Source organism: Gorilla gorilla, chromosome 1 (genome assembly GCF_029281585.2).
Source record: "Gorilla gorilla gorilla isolate KB3781 chromosome 1, NHGRI_mGorGor1-v2.1_pri, whole genome shotgun sequence".
Classification (NCBI taxonomy): Eukaryota; Metazoa; Chordata; class Mammalia; order Primates; family Hominidae; genus Gorilla; species Gorilla gorilla.
The window spans coordinates 23,868,609-23,885,618 of record NC_073224.2 but is presented as its reverse complement, the minus strand read 5'-3'; the positions used below and the strand labels follow the sequence as shown (position 1 = coordinate 23,885,618).

Sequence of the window (17,010 nt, the reverse complement as noted above, 5' to 3'; positions counted from 1 at the left end):
TTACTGGTTTTTCCTCATAACCGTCACAGTGCCAGGTGTATAGTTAAGAGTTAATAAATATATAGATTCCCACAGTGTTTGCTGAGGTAACCAAAGACGCAGATCCTCCTAGATACCAGGCATTGTTCAGTGCTGTGGAGACTAGAAACCTTAGTAAGATACAACCCTTCTTTTTGAGTCATACTTTTATTTCTGTATGAGGTTGAAACCCAGGAGCCTAAATTTGAACAGAAACAAGAGGTTCTGACAGGTGTATGTACAAGTACTACTGAGGAGTTTAGTGGGATATGTTAGAAAATTGGAATTTTCACACCATACCGTCAGCTTCTCCTCCAGCCCCATCTCATTGTTTTTTTGTTTCTTTGTTTTGTTTTGTGTTTTTAACATACAAGCTCTTGCTCTGTCACCCAGGCTGGAGTGCAGTGGCAAGATCTTGGCTCACTGTAGCCTTAAACTTTAGGGCTCAAGTGATGCTTCCATCTCAGTGTCCCCAGTAGCTGGGACTACAGGTGTGCACACCACCCTGGCTAATTTATTTTATTTTATTGTAGACATAGAGTCTCACTATGTTTTTCAGGCTGGTCTTGAACCCCGGGCTTCAAGCAGTCCTTCTGCCTCAGCCTTCTAAAGCAGTGGGATTACGAGCATGAGCCACTGCCTTTTTGTTGTTGTTTTTAATTTAAAATTTAATGATGGCTGGGTGTGGTGGCTCACACCTGTAATCCCAGCACTTTGGGAGGCCGAGGTAGGTGGATCACTTCAGGCCAGGAGTTTGAGACCAGCCTGGCCAACATGGCAAAACACTGTCCCTACTAAAAATAGAAAAAATTAGCAGGGTGTGGTGGCACATGCCTGTAGTCCCAGCTACTTGGGAGGCTGAGGCAAGAGAATCACTTGAACCCAGGAGATGAAGGTTGCAGTGAGCCCAGACCACGCCATTGCACTCCAGCCTTGGCGACAGAGCTAGACTCTGTCTCAAAATAAATAAATAAAAAAAATTTAATTATACACCTTTTCTCTAGTCAGCCAGTTCCCTACCCTAGGCAAGTGTTTTTAGTTTCTTATGTAAGCTTCTAGAGACATCTTAGCATTTAAAAACTGATACGCATAGATGTTCTTCTTCCCACATAAAACAGTTTAACTCACTGGTATTTAATATATGCACTACTCCACACCTTCCCTTTTTCTACTTAGTACAACTTGGAGATCTGTTTATATTGGTGTGAAAGTGATTATTTTTATAGCATTTTAAAAAAATGACCTTTTTCTTAGAGTATTCTCTAGGTGTGCCTTAATTTATTTTATCAAATCTCCCACTGATGGACATAAAGTTTTTTCCCAGTCTCATGACCATTACAAATAATGCTAAAGGCCGGGTGCAGTGGCTCACGCCTGTAATCTCAGCACCATTAGAGGCCAAGGTGGGCAGATCGCTTGAGCCCAGGACCTCCCTGGGCAAAATGGCAAAACCCCATCTCTACAAAAAATTAGCTGGGCATGATGCCGTGCACTGTAGTCCCAGCTGCTTGGGAATCAGACGAAGGAGCACCTGAGCTCAGGAAGTGGAGTTGTGATTGCACCCCTGGCACTCCAGCCCGGGTGATAGAGTGAGACCCTGTCTTCCAAAAAAAAAAAAAAAAAAAGAAAAACCTGCTGTAATATTTTAGCTGGTCATGGAGGCACGTGTCTGTAGTCCCAGCTACTTGGGAAGCTGACGTGAGATGATCACTTGAGCCCAGGAGCTTGAGGCTGCAGTGAACTGTGATCACACCACTGCACTGTAGCCTGAGCGACAAGCAAGACCCGCTCTCTCAAAACAAAACAAATAATGTTGGAGTAAATGAGTGACCTTGTACTTAGGTAATTTTGTACATAAGCTAAACTTATCTGTAGGATAAACTTCTAGCAGTGGCATTGCTCAGTCAGAAGGGTATTTGCATTCACAATTTTGACTGCTGTCTCGTAGAGATTGCAACCTATTTATGTTCCCACATCTTTACCAACAGTAAAGTCTTTTACTTTACAAAAACAGTATGTTGGCCAGGGAAGATGGCTCATGCCTGCAATCCCAGCACTTTGGGATGCTGAGGTGGGTGGATTGCATGAGCCTAGGAGTTCGAGACCAGCCTGGGCAGCATGGCGAGACCCCATCTCTACAAAGAAACACAAAAATTAGCTGGGCAAGGTGGTGCACGCCTGTAGTCCAGCTACTCTGGGGGCTGAGGTGGGAGGATCACTTGAGCCCAGAGAATGGAGGCTGCAGTGAACCATGATTGCACCACTACGCTCCAGCCTGGATGACAGTGAGACCCTATCTCAAAAAAAAAAAAAAGTATGTTTTTGAGCTTTGTGGTTGTTGGAAACCTGAGTGTGGTATTTCTAATTTGAATTTCTCTTATGAGTGAGCATCTTGTCATGTAATTTAAGAGTCATTTGTGCTTTCTTTTATTTGAATTATTAGTCTTATTGATCTGTGGGATGTTCATTAAATCAGTCTTTTGTGACATGAATTATGAATATTTTTCTCTATTTGTCATTTGCTATTTATTTATTTATTTAATTTATTTTTTGAGACGGAGTTTTGCTCTTGTTGCCCAGGCTGGAGTGCAGTGGCGTGATCTCAGCTCACCGTAATCTCCGCCTCCCTGGTTCAAGTGATTCTCCTGCCTCAGCCTACTGAGTAGCTGGGATTACAGGCATGTGCAGTACACCTGGCTAATTTTGTATTTTTAGTAGAGACGGGGTTTCCCCATGTTGGTCAGGCTGGTCTCGAACTCATGACCTCAGGTGATCTGCCCCACCCTCGGCCTCCCAAAGTGCTGGGATTACAGGCATGAGCCACCGTGCTGGGCCTTATTTTATTTTTAAGAGATAGAGTGTTGCTTTGTTCTCTAGCAGAAGTGCAGTGACTCAATCATAGTCCACTATAGCCTGGAATTCCTAGGCTCAAGTAATCATTCTGCCTCAGCCTCCCAGGTAGCTGGAACTACAGGTGCACACCACCACACCCTAGCTTGTTGGCTTTTTGACTTGGCTTATGGGAAATTTTGCCATGTAAAACTTTTTTCCTTTTTCTTATAGCCAAAATGTTTAAAACCTTTTTTTTTTTTTTAGTTTATTAAGGCTACTTCCAGTAAACTGCACATATTTGACATGTACAGTTTTATGATTTTAACATATGTAGGCAATCTTGAAACCACTGCCATAGTCCACATACCAAACACTTGATCATCTCGAGTTTCTTCTAACCCTCTGCAATATGTCCCTCCACCTCTGTCCTCAGGCAGCCATTTATTTGCTTTCTGTCTCTATGTGTTAGTTTGCTTTTTCCAGAATTTTATATAAGTAGAGTCATCATACAGGATGTACTCTTGTCTAATTTGCTCAGCATAATGATTTTGAGGTTTGTTTTTTTGTGGCGGAGGGTTGGTGGAGGGGAACAGTGTCTTGTGCTGTTGCCCAGGCTGGAGTCCAGTGGCACGATAATGGCTCACGGCAGCCTTATCACCTGGGCTCAAGCAGTTCTTCTGCCTCAGCCTCCGCCTCCTAAATACCTGGGACTACAGGTGCTCGCCACCACACCCGGCTGATTTTTAAGTTTTTAGTAGAGCCAAGGTGTCACTAATGCCCAGACTGGTCCTGAACTCCTGAGCTCAAGTAGCCCTCCTGCCTTTGCCTCCCAAAGTGTTGCAATTACAGGCTTGAGCCACCGTGCCTGTCTGAGATTTGTTCTTATTATTGCAATGCATCGGTAATTAATTCGTTTTTATTGCTCAGTAGTATTCGATTGTATGACAGTATCATTTGTTTATCCATTCACCTGTTTATTGTGTTGTGTTGTATTTATTGTGATGTATTGTACTGTATTGTATTGTGATGGAGTCTTGCTCTGTCGCTCAGGCTGGAGTGCAGTGGTACCATCTCGGCTAACTGCAACCTCTACCTCCTGGGTTCAAGTGATTTTCATGCCTCAGCCTCCCAAGCAGCTGGGATTACAGACACATACCACCATGCCCAGCTAATTTTTTCATACTTTTAGTAGAGATGGGGCTTTGCCATGTTGGCCAGGCTGGTCTAAAACTCCTGACCTCAGGTGATCCGCCCGCCTCAGACTGCCGAAGTGCTGGGATTATAGGCGTGAGCCATCGCACCCGGCCCCATTCACCAGTTTATGAACATTCAGGTTATTCAGCCTTTGGCTATTATACATAAAACTGCTAAAAAAAATTTGGGTACGGATCATTTCTTTTGAGAAACTGCCTGGTCGGATTGCCAGATCTTACGGTATATTGTAACTTTCTAAGAAGCTGCAAAATTGTTTTCCAAAGTGTTTGTACCATTTTACATTCCTACCAGCTATTGATGAGAATGTCAGTTGCTTCACATCCTCACCAGCACTTGGCATTGTCATTTAATTTTAGACATTCTGAAGGTTTGTCAACCACAGTGACTAAAGATGTTAAGCATCTTATGTGCTTACTACTTGTATCTATTCTTTGGTGAAATGTTGGTACAAAAATTTTGCCCATTTTTTAGTGACTGTTAAATTATTTTTATACAGTTGTAAGGAGTTATTTATATATTCTAGATATAACACCTTTTCCTGCTATGTGTGTTTCAGATATTCTGCTCCAGTTTGTGGCTGGCTTTTTTAGAGGTGTCTCTTTTTTTTTTTTTTTTGAGATGGATCCTTGCTCTGTCACCAGGCTGGAGTGCAGTGGTGCGATCCCAGCTCACTGCAACCTCCGCCTCCCGGGTTCAAGTGATTCTCCTGCCTCAGCCTCTCAGGTAGCTGGGATTACAAGCGTGCACCACCACACTCGGGTCATTTTTGTATTTTTAGTAGAGACGGGGTTTCACCATGTTGGCCAGGCTGGTTTCGAACTCCTGACCTCAGATGATCCACCCACCTCAGCCTCCCAAAGTGCTAGGGTTACAAGCATGAGCCACCGCACACGCCCAGAGGTGTCTATTAAAGATTGAAAGTTTTAAGTTTTATTGAAGATCTCATTTAGAGAGTGCTGTTGTTGGCCAGGCACAGTGGCTCACGCCTATAATCAATTACTTTGGGAGGTCAAGGTGGGGGGATCACCTGGGGTCAGGATTTTAAGACCAGCCTGGCCAACGTGGTGAAACCCTGTCTCTACTAAAAATACAAAAATTAGCCAGGAGTGATGGCGCGCGCCTGTAATCCCAGCTATTCGGGAGGCTGAAGCAGGAGAATCACTTGAACCTGGGAGTTAGAGGTTGCAGTGAGCCGAGATCATGCCATTGCACTCCAGCCTGGACTGCAAGAGCGAAACTCCGTCTCAAAATAAAAAGAGTGCTATTGCTTGTCAGTTGGCTTGGTAGTCTGGTGGGAGTGGGCGCAGCAGGGTCTCTGCTGTCTTGTCTTAGTGTTTCCGTGTCTCAGGAGTGCACCTGATCAGGGCTTTTTTCCCGGGGCAGCCAAGCTGTGCCAAATGCCTGGTACCTTTAGTGGTGATTATGCAGAGGATGTTTCCCACCTCTCCCCCGGTAGCTGGACTCCTCCCTTCCTCCGGCTGTAGGGGTCTTCTCTGTGCCCTGGAGTGACAGGGTTTGCTATCCCTCCCCTAGCAGCTTAGCCTTCTCCTCCATCAAGAGAATGTGTCCGGAATTGGTGGGTTCTTGGTCTCACTGACTTCAAGAATGAAGCTGCGGACCCTCGCGGTGAGTGTTACAGCTCTTAAGGTGGTGCGTCGGGAGTCTGTTCCTTCTGATGTTCGGATTTGTTCGGAGTTTCTTCCTTCTGGTGGGTTCGTGGTCTCACTGGCTCAGGAGTGAAGCTGCAGACCTTTGCAGTGAGTGTTACAGCTCTTAAGGCAGCGTGTCTGGAGTTGTTCGTTCCTCTCGGTGGCCTCATGGTCTCGCTGGCTTCAGGAGTGAAGCTGCAGATTTTTGCGGTGAGTGTTACAGCTCATAAAAGCAGCGTGGACCCAAAGAGTGAGAGTAGCAAGATTTATTGCAAAGAGTGAAAGAACAAAGCTTCCACAGTGTGGAAGGGGACCCGAGCGGGTTGCCACTGCTGGCTCGGGCAGCCTGCTTTTATTCTCTTATCTGGCCCCACCCACATCCTGCTGATTGGTAGAGCCGAGTGGTCTGTTTTGACAGGGTGCTGATTGGTGCATTTACAATCCCTGAGCTAGATACAAAGGTTCTCCATGTCCCCATCAGATTAGTTAGATACAGAGTATCGACACAAAGGTTCTCCAAGGCCCCACCAGAGCAGCTAGATACAGAGTATCGATTGGTGTATTCACAAACCCTGAGCTAAACACAGGGTGCTGATTGGTGTGTTTATAGACCTTGAGCTAGATACAGAGTGCCGATTGGTGTATTTACAATCCCTGAGCTAGACATAAAGGTTCTCCAAGGCCCCACCAGAGCAGCTAGATACAGAGTGTCGATTGGTGCACTCACAAACCTTGAGCTGAGCACAGGGTGCCGATTGGTGTGTTTACAAACCTTGAGCTAGATACAGAGTGCCGATTGGTGTATTTACAATCCCTGAGCTAGACATAAAAGTTCTCCAAGGTCCCACCAGAGTAGCTAGATATAGAGTGTCGATTGGTGCATTCACAGACCCTGAGCTAGACACAGGGTGCTGATTGGTGTATTTACAATCCCTAAGCTAGACATAAAGGTTGTCCACATCCCCACCAGACTCAGGAGCCCAGCTGGCTTCACCCAGTGGCTCCTGCACCGGGGCTGCAGGTGGAGCTGCCTGCCAATCCCGCGCCATGCGCCTGCACTCCTCAGCCCTTGGGTGGTCGATGGGACTGGGCGTCGTGGAGCAGGGGGTGGCGCTCCTCGGGGAGGCTCGGGCCGCACAGGAGCCCATGGAGGGGGTGGGAGGCTCAGGCATAGCGGGCTGCAGGTCCCGAACCCTGCCCTGCAGGAAGGCAGCTAAGGCCCGGTGAGAAATCGAGCGTAGCGCCAGTGGGTCGGCACTGCTGGGGGACCCAGTACATCCTCCGCAGCCACTGGCCCGGGTGCTAAGCCCCTCACTCGGCTGCTCCGAGTGGGGGCCCGCCAAGCCCACGCCCACCTGGAACTCCAGCTGGCCCGCAAGCGCCGCGCAGCCCCGGTTCCCGCTCGCACCTCTCCCTCCACACCTCCCTGCAAGCTGAGGGAGCTGGCTCCGGCCCTGGCCAGCCCAGAAAGGGGCTCCCACAGTGCAGCGGTGGGCTGAAGGGCTCCTCAAGTGCCGTCAAAGTGGGAGCCCAGGCAGAGGAGGTGCGGAGAGCAAGCGAGGGCTCTGAGGACTGCCAGCACGCTGTCACCTCTCAAGAAGAATCCAGGTGGGGCTTTGTGCCTTTCCCACACTTTGGCCATTCCGTCCTCCAGGCCTGCAGCACCCATGGCTGCGATCTCAGCCTTTCCCACGGAGTGGAGGTCAGTGGGGCAGATCCTGAGGATGGGTGCACACTCCTGCCTCAGCAGCTTCCAGGACTTCTGTTTCAGGCCCAGCCCACGCTGAGCTCTAGTGTTTTAGTGAGATCATGGCTGGAATCTTTCCTGCTTGTCTGGTGCCCAGCATTTTGCCCCTGTGCTCAGCCATCATAGAGCCAGTGCTTCCTCTGTCTCTCATTGGAGGAAGCAGGCCTGTCCTTAGCTTCTAGCTGCTGGCTTTCCCCAAGACTTCAGCTCTGTGATGGCTGCAACAAAAGTTATGATGCTGTGGGTTATCTGGTTTCTTCTTAACTGGTAAGAGCAGGAGTGATGCACTTTCTGGCTTTTTACATTCTAGGTGGAAGCGGAACTCCAGCATTTGTTCCTGGGGGTGCACTAGGATGTGTTGGATTTGGATGTTGTCGGCAGCTGTGTGTTGTGTGAAGAGCAGGGCTCTAGAGTCAGCTAGACTTGGTTTCAGTCCTAGGCCAGCCACTTGTTGCCATTTCATCGCAGTCACGTACCTCTTTCAGTCTCAGCTTCCTTATTCATAAAATCAGAAAAAAAACACCGTGTTGGAGATGTGAGATTAAATGAAATACATAAAATGTCTAGCTGAGTGTCTGGTATATATTAGGCATTCAGTAAATCACAGCTGGTTTAATCAATACAAAAGCATTAGTATAGTGTATTATTACAGAATGCCATCAGTCATGTCAGGCACTATTTTCCAGTTCCCTTCTTAATGATACTCATTTGTGTAGTAGCATTTTTGTTACTTCAAAACAGTAGGTTGATGTCTTCAGGGAAAGATCTGTGTTCATTACTAGGTCCTTTTTGCTAACTCCTCACATCCAAATTATATCACCATTTTGCACACCTAGTGACTTAATGAGTTTAGGCATTTAGTAGCAGCAGCTGCAGTCATTGACAAAAGGGTAAAAACCAGTCATAACATGACTCCCTGGAAAGAACACAACACCCACCAGCAGTCGCGACAAAGGGGTCATGTCTGAGTCTGATCCATCCTTTTGATGCAGCTGCCAGTTTACAAGAAATATAGAGGACAAAGGTTTGTGTTAAACTACTTGATGAGCTTGCAGTCGCAAAATCCAGGCTGTGGGGAATTCTGCAGGCCAAATAGTGAGAGATAAAGAGATACAGAGAAAACTCTGTAAATTAAACAAGATTCAAAAGACATATCAGGTCAAAAGAATAGACAAGACCAAAGTATGATGTCTAAGAATAGACACTTGGTTGATAAAACCACAAAGATGTGCAGGGAAGTAGTTCCTATAAAAATGGGAATGGTGGTTGCCTTTGGAGGGAAGGAGGGGCTGCAACGGGAAAGGGCCACAGAGAGGCTTCTGAGTGGGCTACAAGGCACGTTGAGCTGTTGTTAATTTGCTCAGCTATACGTAGTTTGTGCACTCTTCTATATGGGTGTTTTACAGTAAAGAGGAAAACTCACGTCTTTCACAACTGTTTATATGTGTGTTAGATATGGACTGCAGCTAAGATGTCAGTTTTTAGTTCTTGTATGGTTCTCAGGGATTCATATACATGGTTCATCTGTTTTCTCATGGTTATGATTCCTAAGAAAGTATGGGTTGTGTCTCCACTAATATCTTTATAAGTTGTGTGTTATTTTTTGAGTTATTACTAAATATTTATTCAAAGAGATGAAAAGTCCACCCAGGAATTCTTGTCATGTGTGTTTAGAGTTGAAAACAGCTAGATTTTTTTCTAGTGACTTTGAGGCTAAGAAATTTACCTTGTCTCACTTTTCTTTTTTTTTTTTTTTTTTTTTGGTGTAGACGTAAAATTCATCCTGATCAGAAAAATATTAATGCCTATGTTGTGTTTAAGGAGGAGAGTGCTGCCATGCAAGCATTGAAAAGGTAATTTTATCCCTTAGGTTTGAACAGAATAATTGTCCTATAAGTATGTATGAGTACTTTTTTTATTCTTTGGTTTCACTTGAGCATAGATGTTTTAGTAATCGAGTGCTCATTTTTAACAACCATTTTCCCTTTGTATTTATAATACAGAAATGGGGCCCACATTGCAGATGGATTTCGTATTAGAGTTGATCGAGCATCTGAGACCTCATCTGTAAGTAGTACTTGATTTGTTTAAAGAACGAGAGCTTTGTAGAGAGAAATCTTTCCTTCCAGGCTTTTCCTGGAAGGGGACTGGAATCAGCAATGTGAGGGCAGTGCAGAAGGAAACAGCCTATGTCCTCTGTGGTTACAGAGTTGATGGCAAGAGAGGCACAAGGACCGAGGTCAACATTCCCTTCAAAAACGTAGTCCTGGCTGGGCACAATGGCTCATGCCTGTAATCCTAACATTTTGGGAGGCCAAGGCGGGAGGATCACTTGAGCCCAGGAGTTAAGAGCAGCCTGAGCAATGTAGCAAGACCCTGCCTTTACAAAAAAAAAAAAAAAAATTAGTCAAGTGTGTGATGCATGCCGACAGTCCCTGCTACTCAGAAGGCTGAGGTGGGAGCACCACCTGAGCCCAGGAGTTTGAGGCTGCAGTGAGCTGTAGTCGTGCCACTGCATTCTAGCCTGGGCAACAGAGGGCGACCCTGTTTCTTAAAAAGAAACAAAAACATAGTCCTCTTCAAATAATCATAATTAGGTCAGAAGGTACATTAGACATCATCTGGTCTAACACATTGTAGACCGAGGTCTAGAAAGTTCAGTTATTCATTAGACAGTTTTTAGTACACACTCTGTCAGAGATACAGTTCTAAGACATAGTCTCAACTTCCTAGGAGCTGACAGTATATGTTAGGGTCGGAGTGACAGGTCATGTCACTGTTGTATAAGTACTATCATCAATGCACAGGATGATTTGTCAGCTCAGCATTGGGACACTTGACTTGGGGATATGCCAGGAAGAAGGGACAAGGCAAGTTTCCAGGGGAATAAATTTCATAATAGTCTTGAAAGATGAGGAGATAGACCTTACCCTGTGGAGAAGCGGGGGGAAAAAAGAAAGAAGAGAAGGCTTATGTAGACCAAAAGTGTTGTAAAGGCCGAGGGCCATGTCTGGGAGGAAAAACAGTATAAATGGTGAGGACAGAAACTAATTCACTCAGGAGATGGCAAGAGCTTGATACAATTATTAGGTGGGTGAGGTATGTAAGAGTTGCTGTTGGACAAATAGGCAGAGGCCAAATCATGAAGACCTTGTCTACTGTGCTTCACACAGAGGAGTCTGGATTTTGTTCAGGAGCTATTCTAAAAATTTAAACTAAGAGTGACATGACCAGATTTGGACTTGACAAAGGTGCCTAGAAATGAATGAAGGACAGTTATAACAGTTCACCCACAGAAACATAGAGTGCATTTCTGTCGATATCAAAGCAACTTAGTGGAGAAATGACAACGACCTGGATGAAAGCCCTGGCTTGACTTGGGGACCCAGTACAGGGTCAACAAACTATGGTAGAGAGCCAAATCTACGTGCTGCTTTTTTTTTATTAATGAAGTTTTCTTTTGACACACAGCCACATCCATTCATTTGTGTATTATCCATGGGCTGTTCTCAAGGTATAATGGCAGAGTTGAGTAGTTGCAACAGATTCCATATGGTCTGCCAAGCCTATAATATTTGCTATCTGGCCCTTTATAGAAAAAGTTTGCATGCCCCCAATATAGCAGTCCGTTCCTGATCCCTACCGTGTGTCAGTGCCAGCTGTGAACAAAAGGTCACTCCCTTCCTCTGGTACCCACACACAGTCCAGCAGGGAAGACAGAAGAAAAAAAACATGATGTGTGGTTAAATTAGAAGACGGGTGACCTGTCAGATATGGGGGGAAGGAGGGATAGGGAGGATTTTTGATGACTTCCATTTTCTGGTCTAGTGAGTGATTTTTATTAACTGTGTTTTTGTTTCAGAGAGACAAGAGATCGGTTTTTGTGGGGAATCTCCCTTATAGTAAGTTTGTTTAAACAAAGTGCAGTTAATATTACTAAATAAATAACAAGGAAATAAGAACTGAGTAGTAACTTAATGTTTTGATTTAAGACTAATTTTAAAGCATGCAATGTGTTTGCCGTGGCAGCACATGTACTAAAAAGTGTGCAATATAATGGCTTATTTTCATGGGACCATGCTTAACTAGCTGTATTATTAAACATCTCCATGTTTCTGAGGGGCTCCCAACTCTTTACTTCCATTTTGGTTGAATTTGTTTTCAGAAGTTGAAGAATCTGCCATTGAGAAGCACTTTCTGGACTGTGGAAGTATCATGGCCGTGAGGATTGTGAGAGACAAAATGACAGGCATCGGCAAAGGGTTTGGCTATGTGCTCTTTGAGGTATGGGAGACTAATGCATTGTCACTGTCCTTCGAAGTGCCCTGGGAGGCATTGACACTGTTGCATGTCATCATTGAGACATAACTTTCACTTCCATTCTCAAATTCCATCTTAAGAAAACTGGGCTAGGTGCAGTGACTCATGCTTGTAATCCCAGCACTTTGGGAGGCCGAGACGGGTGAATCTCTTGAGCTCAGGAGTTCGAGACCAGCCTGGCCCACATGGTAAAACCTCGTCTCTACTAAAAGTCCAAAAATTATCCAGGTGTGGTGGGGGGTGCCTATAATCCCAGCTACTCAGGAGGCTGAGGCAGGAGAATCACTTGAACCCGGGAGGTGGAGGTTGCAGTGAGCCGAGATTGTGCCACTGCACTCCAGCCTGGGCCACAGAGCAAGACTCCATCTCAAGGGGGAAAAAAAAAAATACAAAAAATTTAAAAATTAGCCAGATGTGGTGGCTCATACCTGTGATCCCAGCTACTTGGGAGGCCGAGGCAGGAGAATTACTTGAACCTGGGACGCAGAGGTTTCATTGAGCCGAGATCACACCACTGCACTCCAGCCTGGGTGACAGAGCAAGACTCCGTTTAAAAAAAAAAAAAAAAAAACTGGCCAGATGCAGGTGTGGTGGCTTATGCCTGTAATCCCAGCACTTTGGGAGGCCGAGGCGGGTGGATCACCTGAAGTCGGGAATTCGAGACCAGCCTGACCAACATGGAGAAACCCCATCTCTACTAAAAATACAAAATTAGCTGGGCATGGTGGCACATGCCTGTAATCCCAGCTACTTGGGAGGCTGAGGCAGGAGAATCGCTTGAACCCGGGAGGCAGAGGTTGCAGTGAGCCGAGATTGCTCCATTGCACTCCAGCCTGGGCAACAAGAGCAAAACTCTGTCTCAAAAAAAAAAAAAAAAACCCGAAAACAAGAGAACTGAATTTATAACCTGCCATAATATATTGCTACAACTGCACCTATCCAAAAGATGTCCCAGTTCTTTCTTCATACTAATTAAATGTTTTTGATCCTGGATATTAGAAGTACTAAATCACTGAATCTTCTCTACCTTCTGTATGATAGAGTAAATAATTGACATTAAGGTATAAGAAAGTTTTATTCTTTGTACAAAATTAGTTATATTTAGTTCGCTAATTTTTAACCAGTGTTTCATGCCTGACAATATTAAGGAGTAAAAGAATATACAGGCCGGCATGTTGACTCGTGACTGTAATCCCAGCACTTTGGAGGGCTGAGGCGAGAGGATTGATTAACGTGAGGACTTCAAGTCCAGCTTGGGCAACATAGGTAGACACCGACTCTACAAAAAAATATACAAGTAAGGCTGGGTGCGGTGGCTCACGCCTGTAATCCCACCACTTTAGGAGGCCAAGGCAGGTGGATCACTTGAGCCCAGGAGTTCAAGACTAGCCTGGGCAACATGGCGAAATCCCACCTCTACAAAAAAATACAAAAATCAGCTGGGCGTGGTGGTGCATGCCTGTAGTACCATTTACTTGAGGGGCTGAGGTAGGAGGATCACCTGAACCTTGGGAGGTCGAGGCTGCAGTGAGCCACCCAACCTGGATGGCAGAGTGAGACCCTGTTTTAAAATAAGAAAGAAAAATTAAAAAATAAAAATCTAGCTGGTCATGGTGGCCAGCGCCTGTTGTCCTATCAGGAGGCTGAGGCTGGAGGATTGCTTAAGTACGGGAGGTCAAGGCTGTAGTGAGCCATGATTGCACCACTACACTCCAGCCGAAGTGACAGAGTGAGACCCTATCTCAAAACAAAAAATAATCTATTGTCATCCCTTGATATCCACGGTGTATTGGTTCCGGGATCCCTCTCACATAGCAAACAGTATATATATCTGCAGATGCTGAAGTCCCTTATATAAAATGGCACATTTGCATGAATGTATATTGTTATATATAATAAATTTTTTAATTGTCATATTATTTGTTGTTTTCAAGTATTTTCTATCTGCAGTTGATTGAATCCTCTGATACTGAACTCACGGATTTGGGGAGCTGACTGTACATACTATGTGATGTCATAAATTTTTCTTCTCTCAGTAACAACCCATTACTACATTTCCTTTCAGTTTTTCCTTGTGCTGCCATTTTTATAGTTGAACTTGTCTCTGTGAACTTAAATTGTATTTACATCCTATTTTATGTTGTTTTCTGTTATGTAAGCATGTTCCATTGAGTGATATAACAGAGTTTATACTGTCATTTCTTTCATATTGGACCTTGGTAGAGTTCTCTGTTTTTCCCTGTAATAATGAAATTGCAGTGGTTATGTGTTTTTTGTTTTTGAGACAGAGTCTCACTCTGTTGCTCAGGCTGGAGTGCTTTGGCACGATCTCAGCTCACTGCAGCCTCTGCCTCCCAGGCTCTAGCGATCCTCCCATCTCAGCTTCCTGAGTAGCTGGGACTATAGGTGTGTACCACCATGTCTGGCTAATTCTTGTATTTTTTTGTAGAGACAGGATTCACCATGTTTCTCAGGCTGGTCTCCAACTTCTGAGCTCAAGTGATCTATCCGCCTTGGCCTCCCAGAGTGCTAGGATTATAGGTGTGAGCCACCCCGCCTGGCCTGGTTATGTTTTTTTCCCCAAAAGTTTGGATTGTAGATTACTTAAGATAGATCCCCATTAGGATATTACTAGGTTAATATGTGTTACCATTTTGAAGACTCTTGATGAGAATTGCCTGGTAGCTTTTTTAGAAAGATTGTCACAGCGTTTGTTGCCATTGTTACTGTATTGTAGTTACCTTTCTGCTTGTCTGCTCCCTGTCTTCTATTACTTGATAAGCTTCTAAAGTCCTTTAACAAACATCTCATGGATATTCAGGGTTGTTAGCATTAATGGCTCTATATTGGAACAGAAGTATAACAGAATTTTGGATCTAAATGGAACCCTAGAGGGTGTCTAGTCCAACATCTCGTAATGGAGAGTTCCCTGCCCTCTGGTCAGCTAATACAATGGGGCTTTGACAGAAAGATGGCTATACGAAGGAGGTTTATTGGTTTAAAATATTGCATATGGGGGCCAGGCGCGGTGGCTCATGCCTGTAATCCCAGCACTTTGGGAGGGCAAGGTGGGCAGATTACAAGGTCAAGAGATCGAGACCATTCTGGCTAACGTGGTGAAACCCTGTCTCTACTAAAAATACAAAAATTAGCTGGGTATGTTGGCCTGCGCCTGTAATCCCAGCTACTTGAGAGGTTGAGGCAAGAGAATCGCTTGAACTCAGGAGGTAGAGGTCACAGTGAGCCGAGATCGTGCCACTGCACTCCAGCCTGGCAACAGAGCGAGATTCCGTCTCAAAAAAAGAAAAAAAAAAAGCCAATATTGCATATTACTAATCTAGTCTAGAACCTCATTTTACAATGAAAAAAAAAAAAACACGAAGCCTGTAGCATTGTGACTTAGCTGAACATTTCACAAGGCAGCTTGAGTACTTTCTGAGGAAACACTGATGAGGAGGAGCATGGTGATAAGGAGACTTCGAGCGCGGCAGCTGATACACCTGGGATTGGATGGGGCTTATCTGTGCAAGCTTGAAAGTCGTTCTCATCTGTTAAAGTGACACTTTCACTAGTTTCTTTGCAGATGGGTTTCTGGTAGCAATTAATGTATTGTGTTTTCTTTTGCAGAATACAGATTCTGTTCATCTTGCTCTGAAATTAAATAATTCTGAACTCATGGGGAGAAAACTCAGAGTCATGCGTTCTGTTAATAAAGAAAAATTAAAACAACAAAATTCAAATCCACGATTGAAGAATGTCAGTAAACCTAAGCAGGGACTTAATTTTACTTCCAAAACTGCAGAAGGACATTCTAAAAGCTTATTTATTGGAGAAAAAGCTGTTCTCCTTAAAACGAAGAAGAAAGGACAGAAGAAAAGTGGACGCCCCAAGAAACAGAGAAAACAGAAATAACAACCAGGAACTGCTTTTTCTTTTCCTGCTGAGGACTGCTAATAAAAGTGCTATTATCTGCTGATAGCATCGTCTGCTATTCATGTGTTGAGTTTTATACTTCTTTATGGATGGTGTATGTGAAATGTGGAGACTTCCACATTCTCAGTTTATTCACATTGTGATACTATCTTTGAAGGTTTTTTTGTTTTTGTTTTGTTTTTTGAGATGGAGTTTGGCTGTTGTCTCCCAGGCTGGAGTGCAGTGGCGTGATCTTGGCTCACTGCAACCTCTGCCTTCTGGGTTCAAGCGCTTCTCCTGCCTCAGCCTCCCGAGTAGCTGGGATTACAGGCGTCTGCCACCACGCCTGGCTAATTTTTTGTATTTTTAGTAGAGACGGGGTTTCACCATGTTGGCCAGGCTGGTCTCGAACTCCTGACCTCAGGTGATCCACCCGCCTTGGCCTCTCAAAGTGCTGGGATTACAGGCGTGAGTCACCGCACCCAAGCCTCCTTTCTCTTTTGCCTATTAAACCTCTGCTCTTAACCTTACTCCGTGTGTGCTCAAGTTCTTGATTTCCTTGGCATGAAGCAATGAACCTTGGGTATTACCCCAAACGATGTCGCTTCAGTATCTCACTTTGTTGCCCAGGCTGCTCTCAAACTGCTGGACTCAAGTGATCCTCCCACCTTGGCCTCCCAAAGTGCTAGGATTACAGGAGTGAATCACTCATCAATTCCAAGGGGCTAGAACTCCCAGGAACTGGGGACAAAGGCCAGCCAAATTCTTTATTATGCAACCTGGTGTTACTGGAAAAGGATCCAGATCCAGACCCCAACAAAGGGTTCTTGGATCTTGCCTAAGAAAGAATTTGGGGCCAGTCCACAGAGTAAAGTGAAAACAAGTTTATTAAGAAAATAAAGAAGATCACTCGCGGTGGCTCATGCCTGTAATCCCAGCACTTTGGGAGGCCGAGGTGGGTGGATCACCAGATGTCAGGAGTTTGAGACTAGCCTGGCCAACATGGTGAAACCCCATCTCTACTAAAAATACAAAAATTTGCTGGGTGTGGTGGCACATGCCTGTAATCCCAGCTACTGGGGAGGCTGAGGCAGGAGAATCGCTTGAACCCAGGAGGTGGAGGTTATAGTGAGCCAAGATCATGCCACTGCACTCCAGCCTGGGTGACAGCAAGACTCAGTCTCAAAAAAAAAAAAAAAAAAAAAAAGTGAAAGAGTAGTTTGTAGAATGGTGCATACCCTAAAGCCAAGAGAAGGAACATGTCCACCTTAGGTACAAGGCTTGTTTGTATTGAACAGCAAAAAAATAATGAGGAAG

The 17,010-nt window shown here is 44.9% G+C and overlaps 1 protein-coding gene across 1 annotated transcript in view; it reads left to right on the top strand.

The window, feature by feature from the left end:
- The window catches only part of RBM34 (RNA binding motif protein 34), a 29,402-nt gene extending 13,630 nt beyond the window's left edge, over window positions 1-15,772 (top strand). The window contains exons 7-11 of the mRNA XM_055372666.2: window positions 9,231-9,314; window positions 9,465-9,528; window positions 11,324-11,363; window positions 11,627-11,745; window positions 15,409-15,772. Coding sequence (XP_055228641.1) covers window positions 9,231-9,314; window positions 9,465-9,528; window positions 11,324-11,363; window positions 11,627-11,745; window positions 15,409-15,693 — 592 coding nt within the window. The 3' untranslated portion in view covers window positions 15,694-15,772. The remainder of the gene's footprint in view (window positions 1-9,230; window positions 9,315-9,464; window positions 9,529-11,323; window positions 11,364-11,626; window positions 11,746-15,408) is intronic.
- Window positions 15,773-17,010: the final 1,238 nt, after the last annotated feature.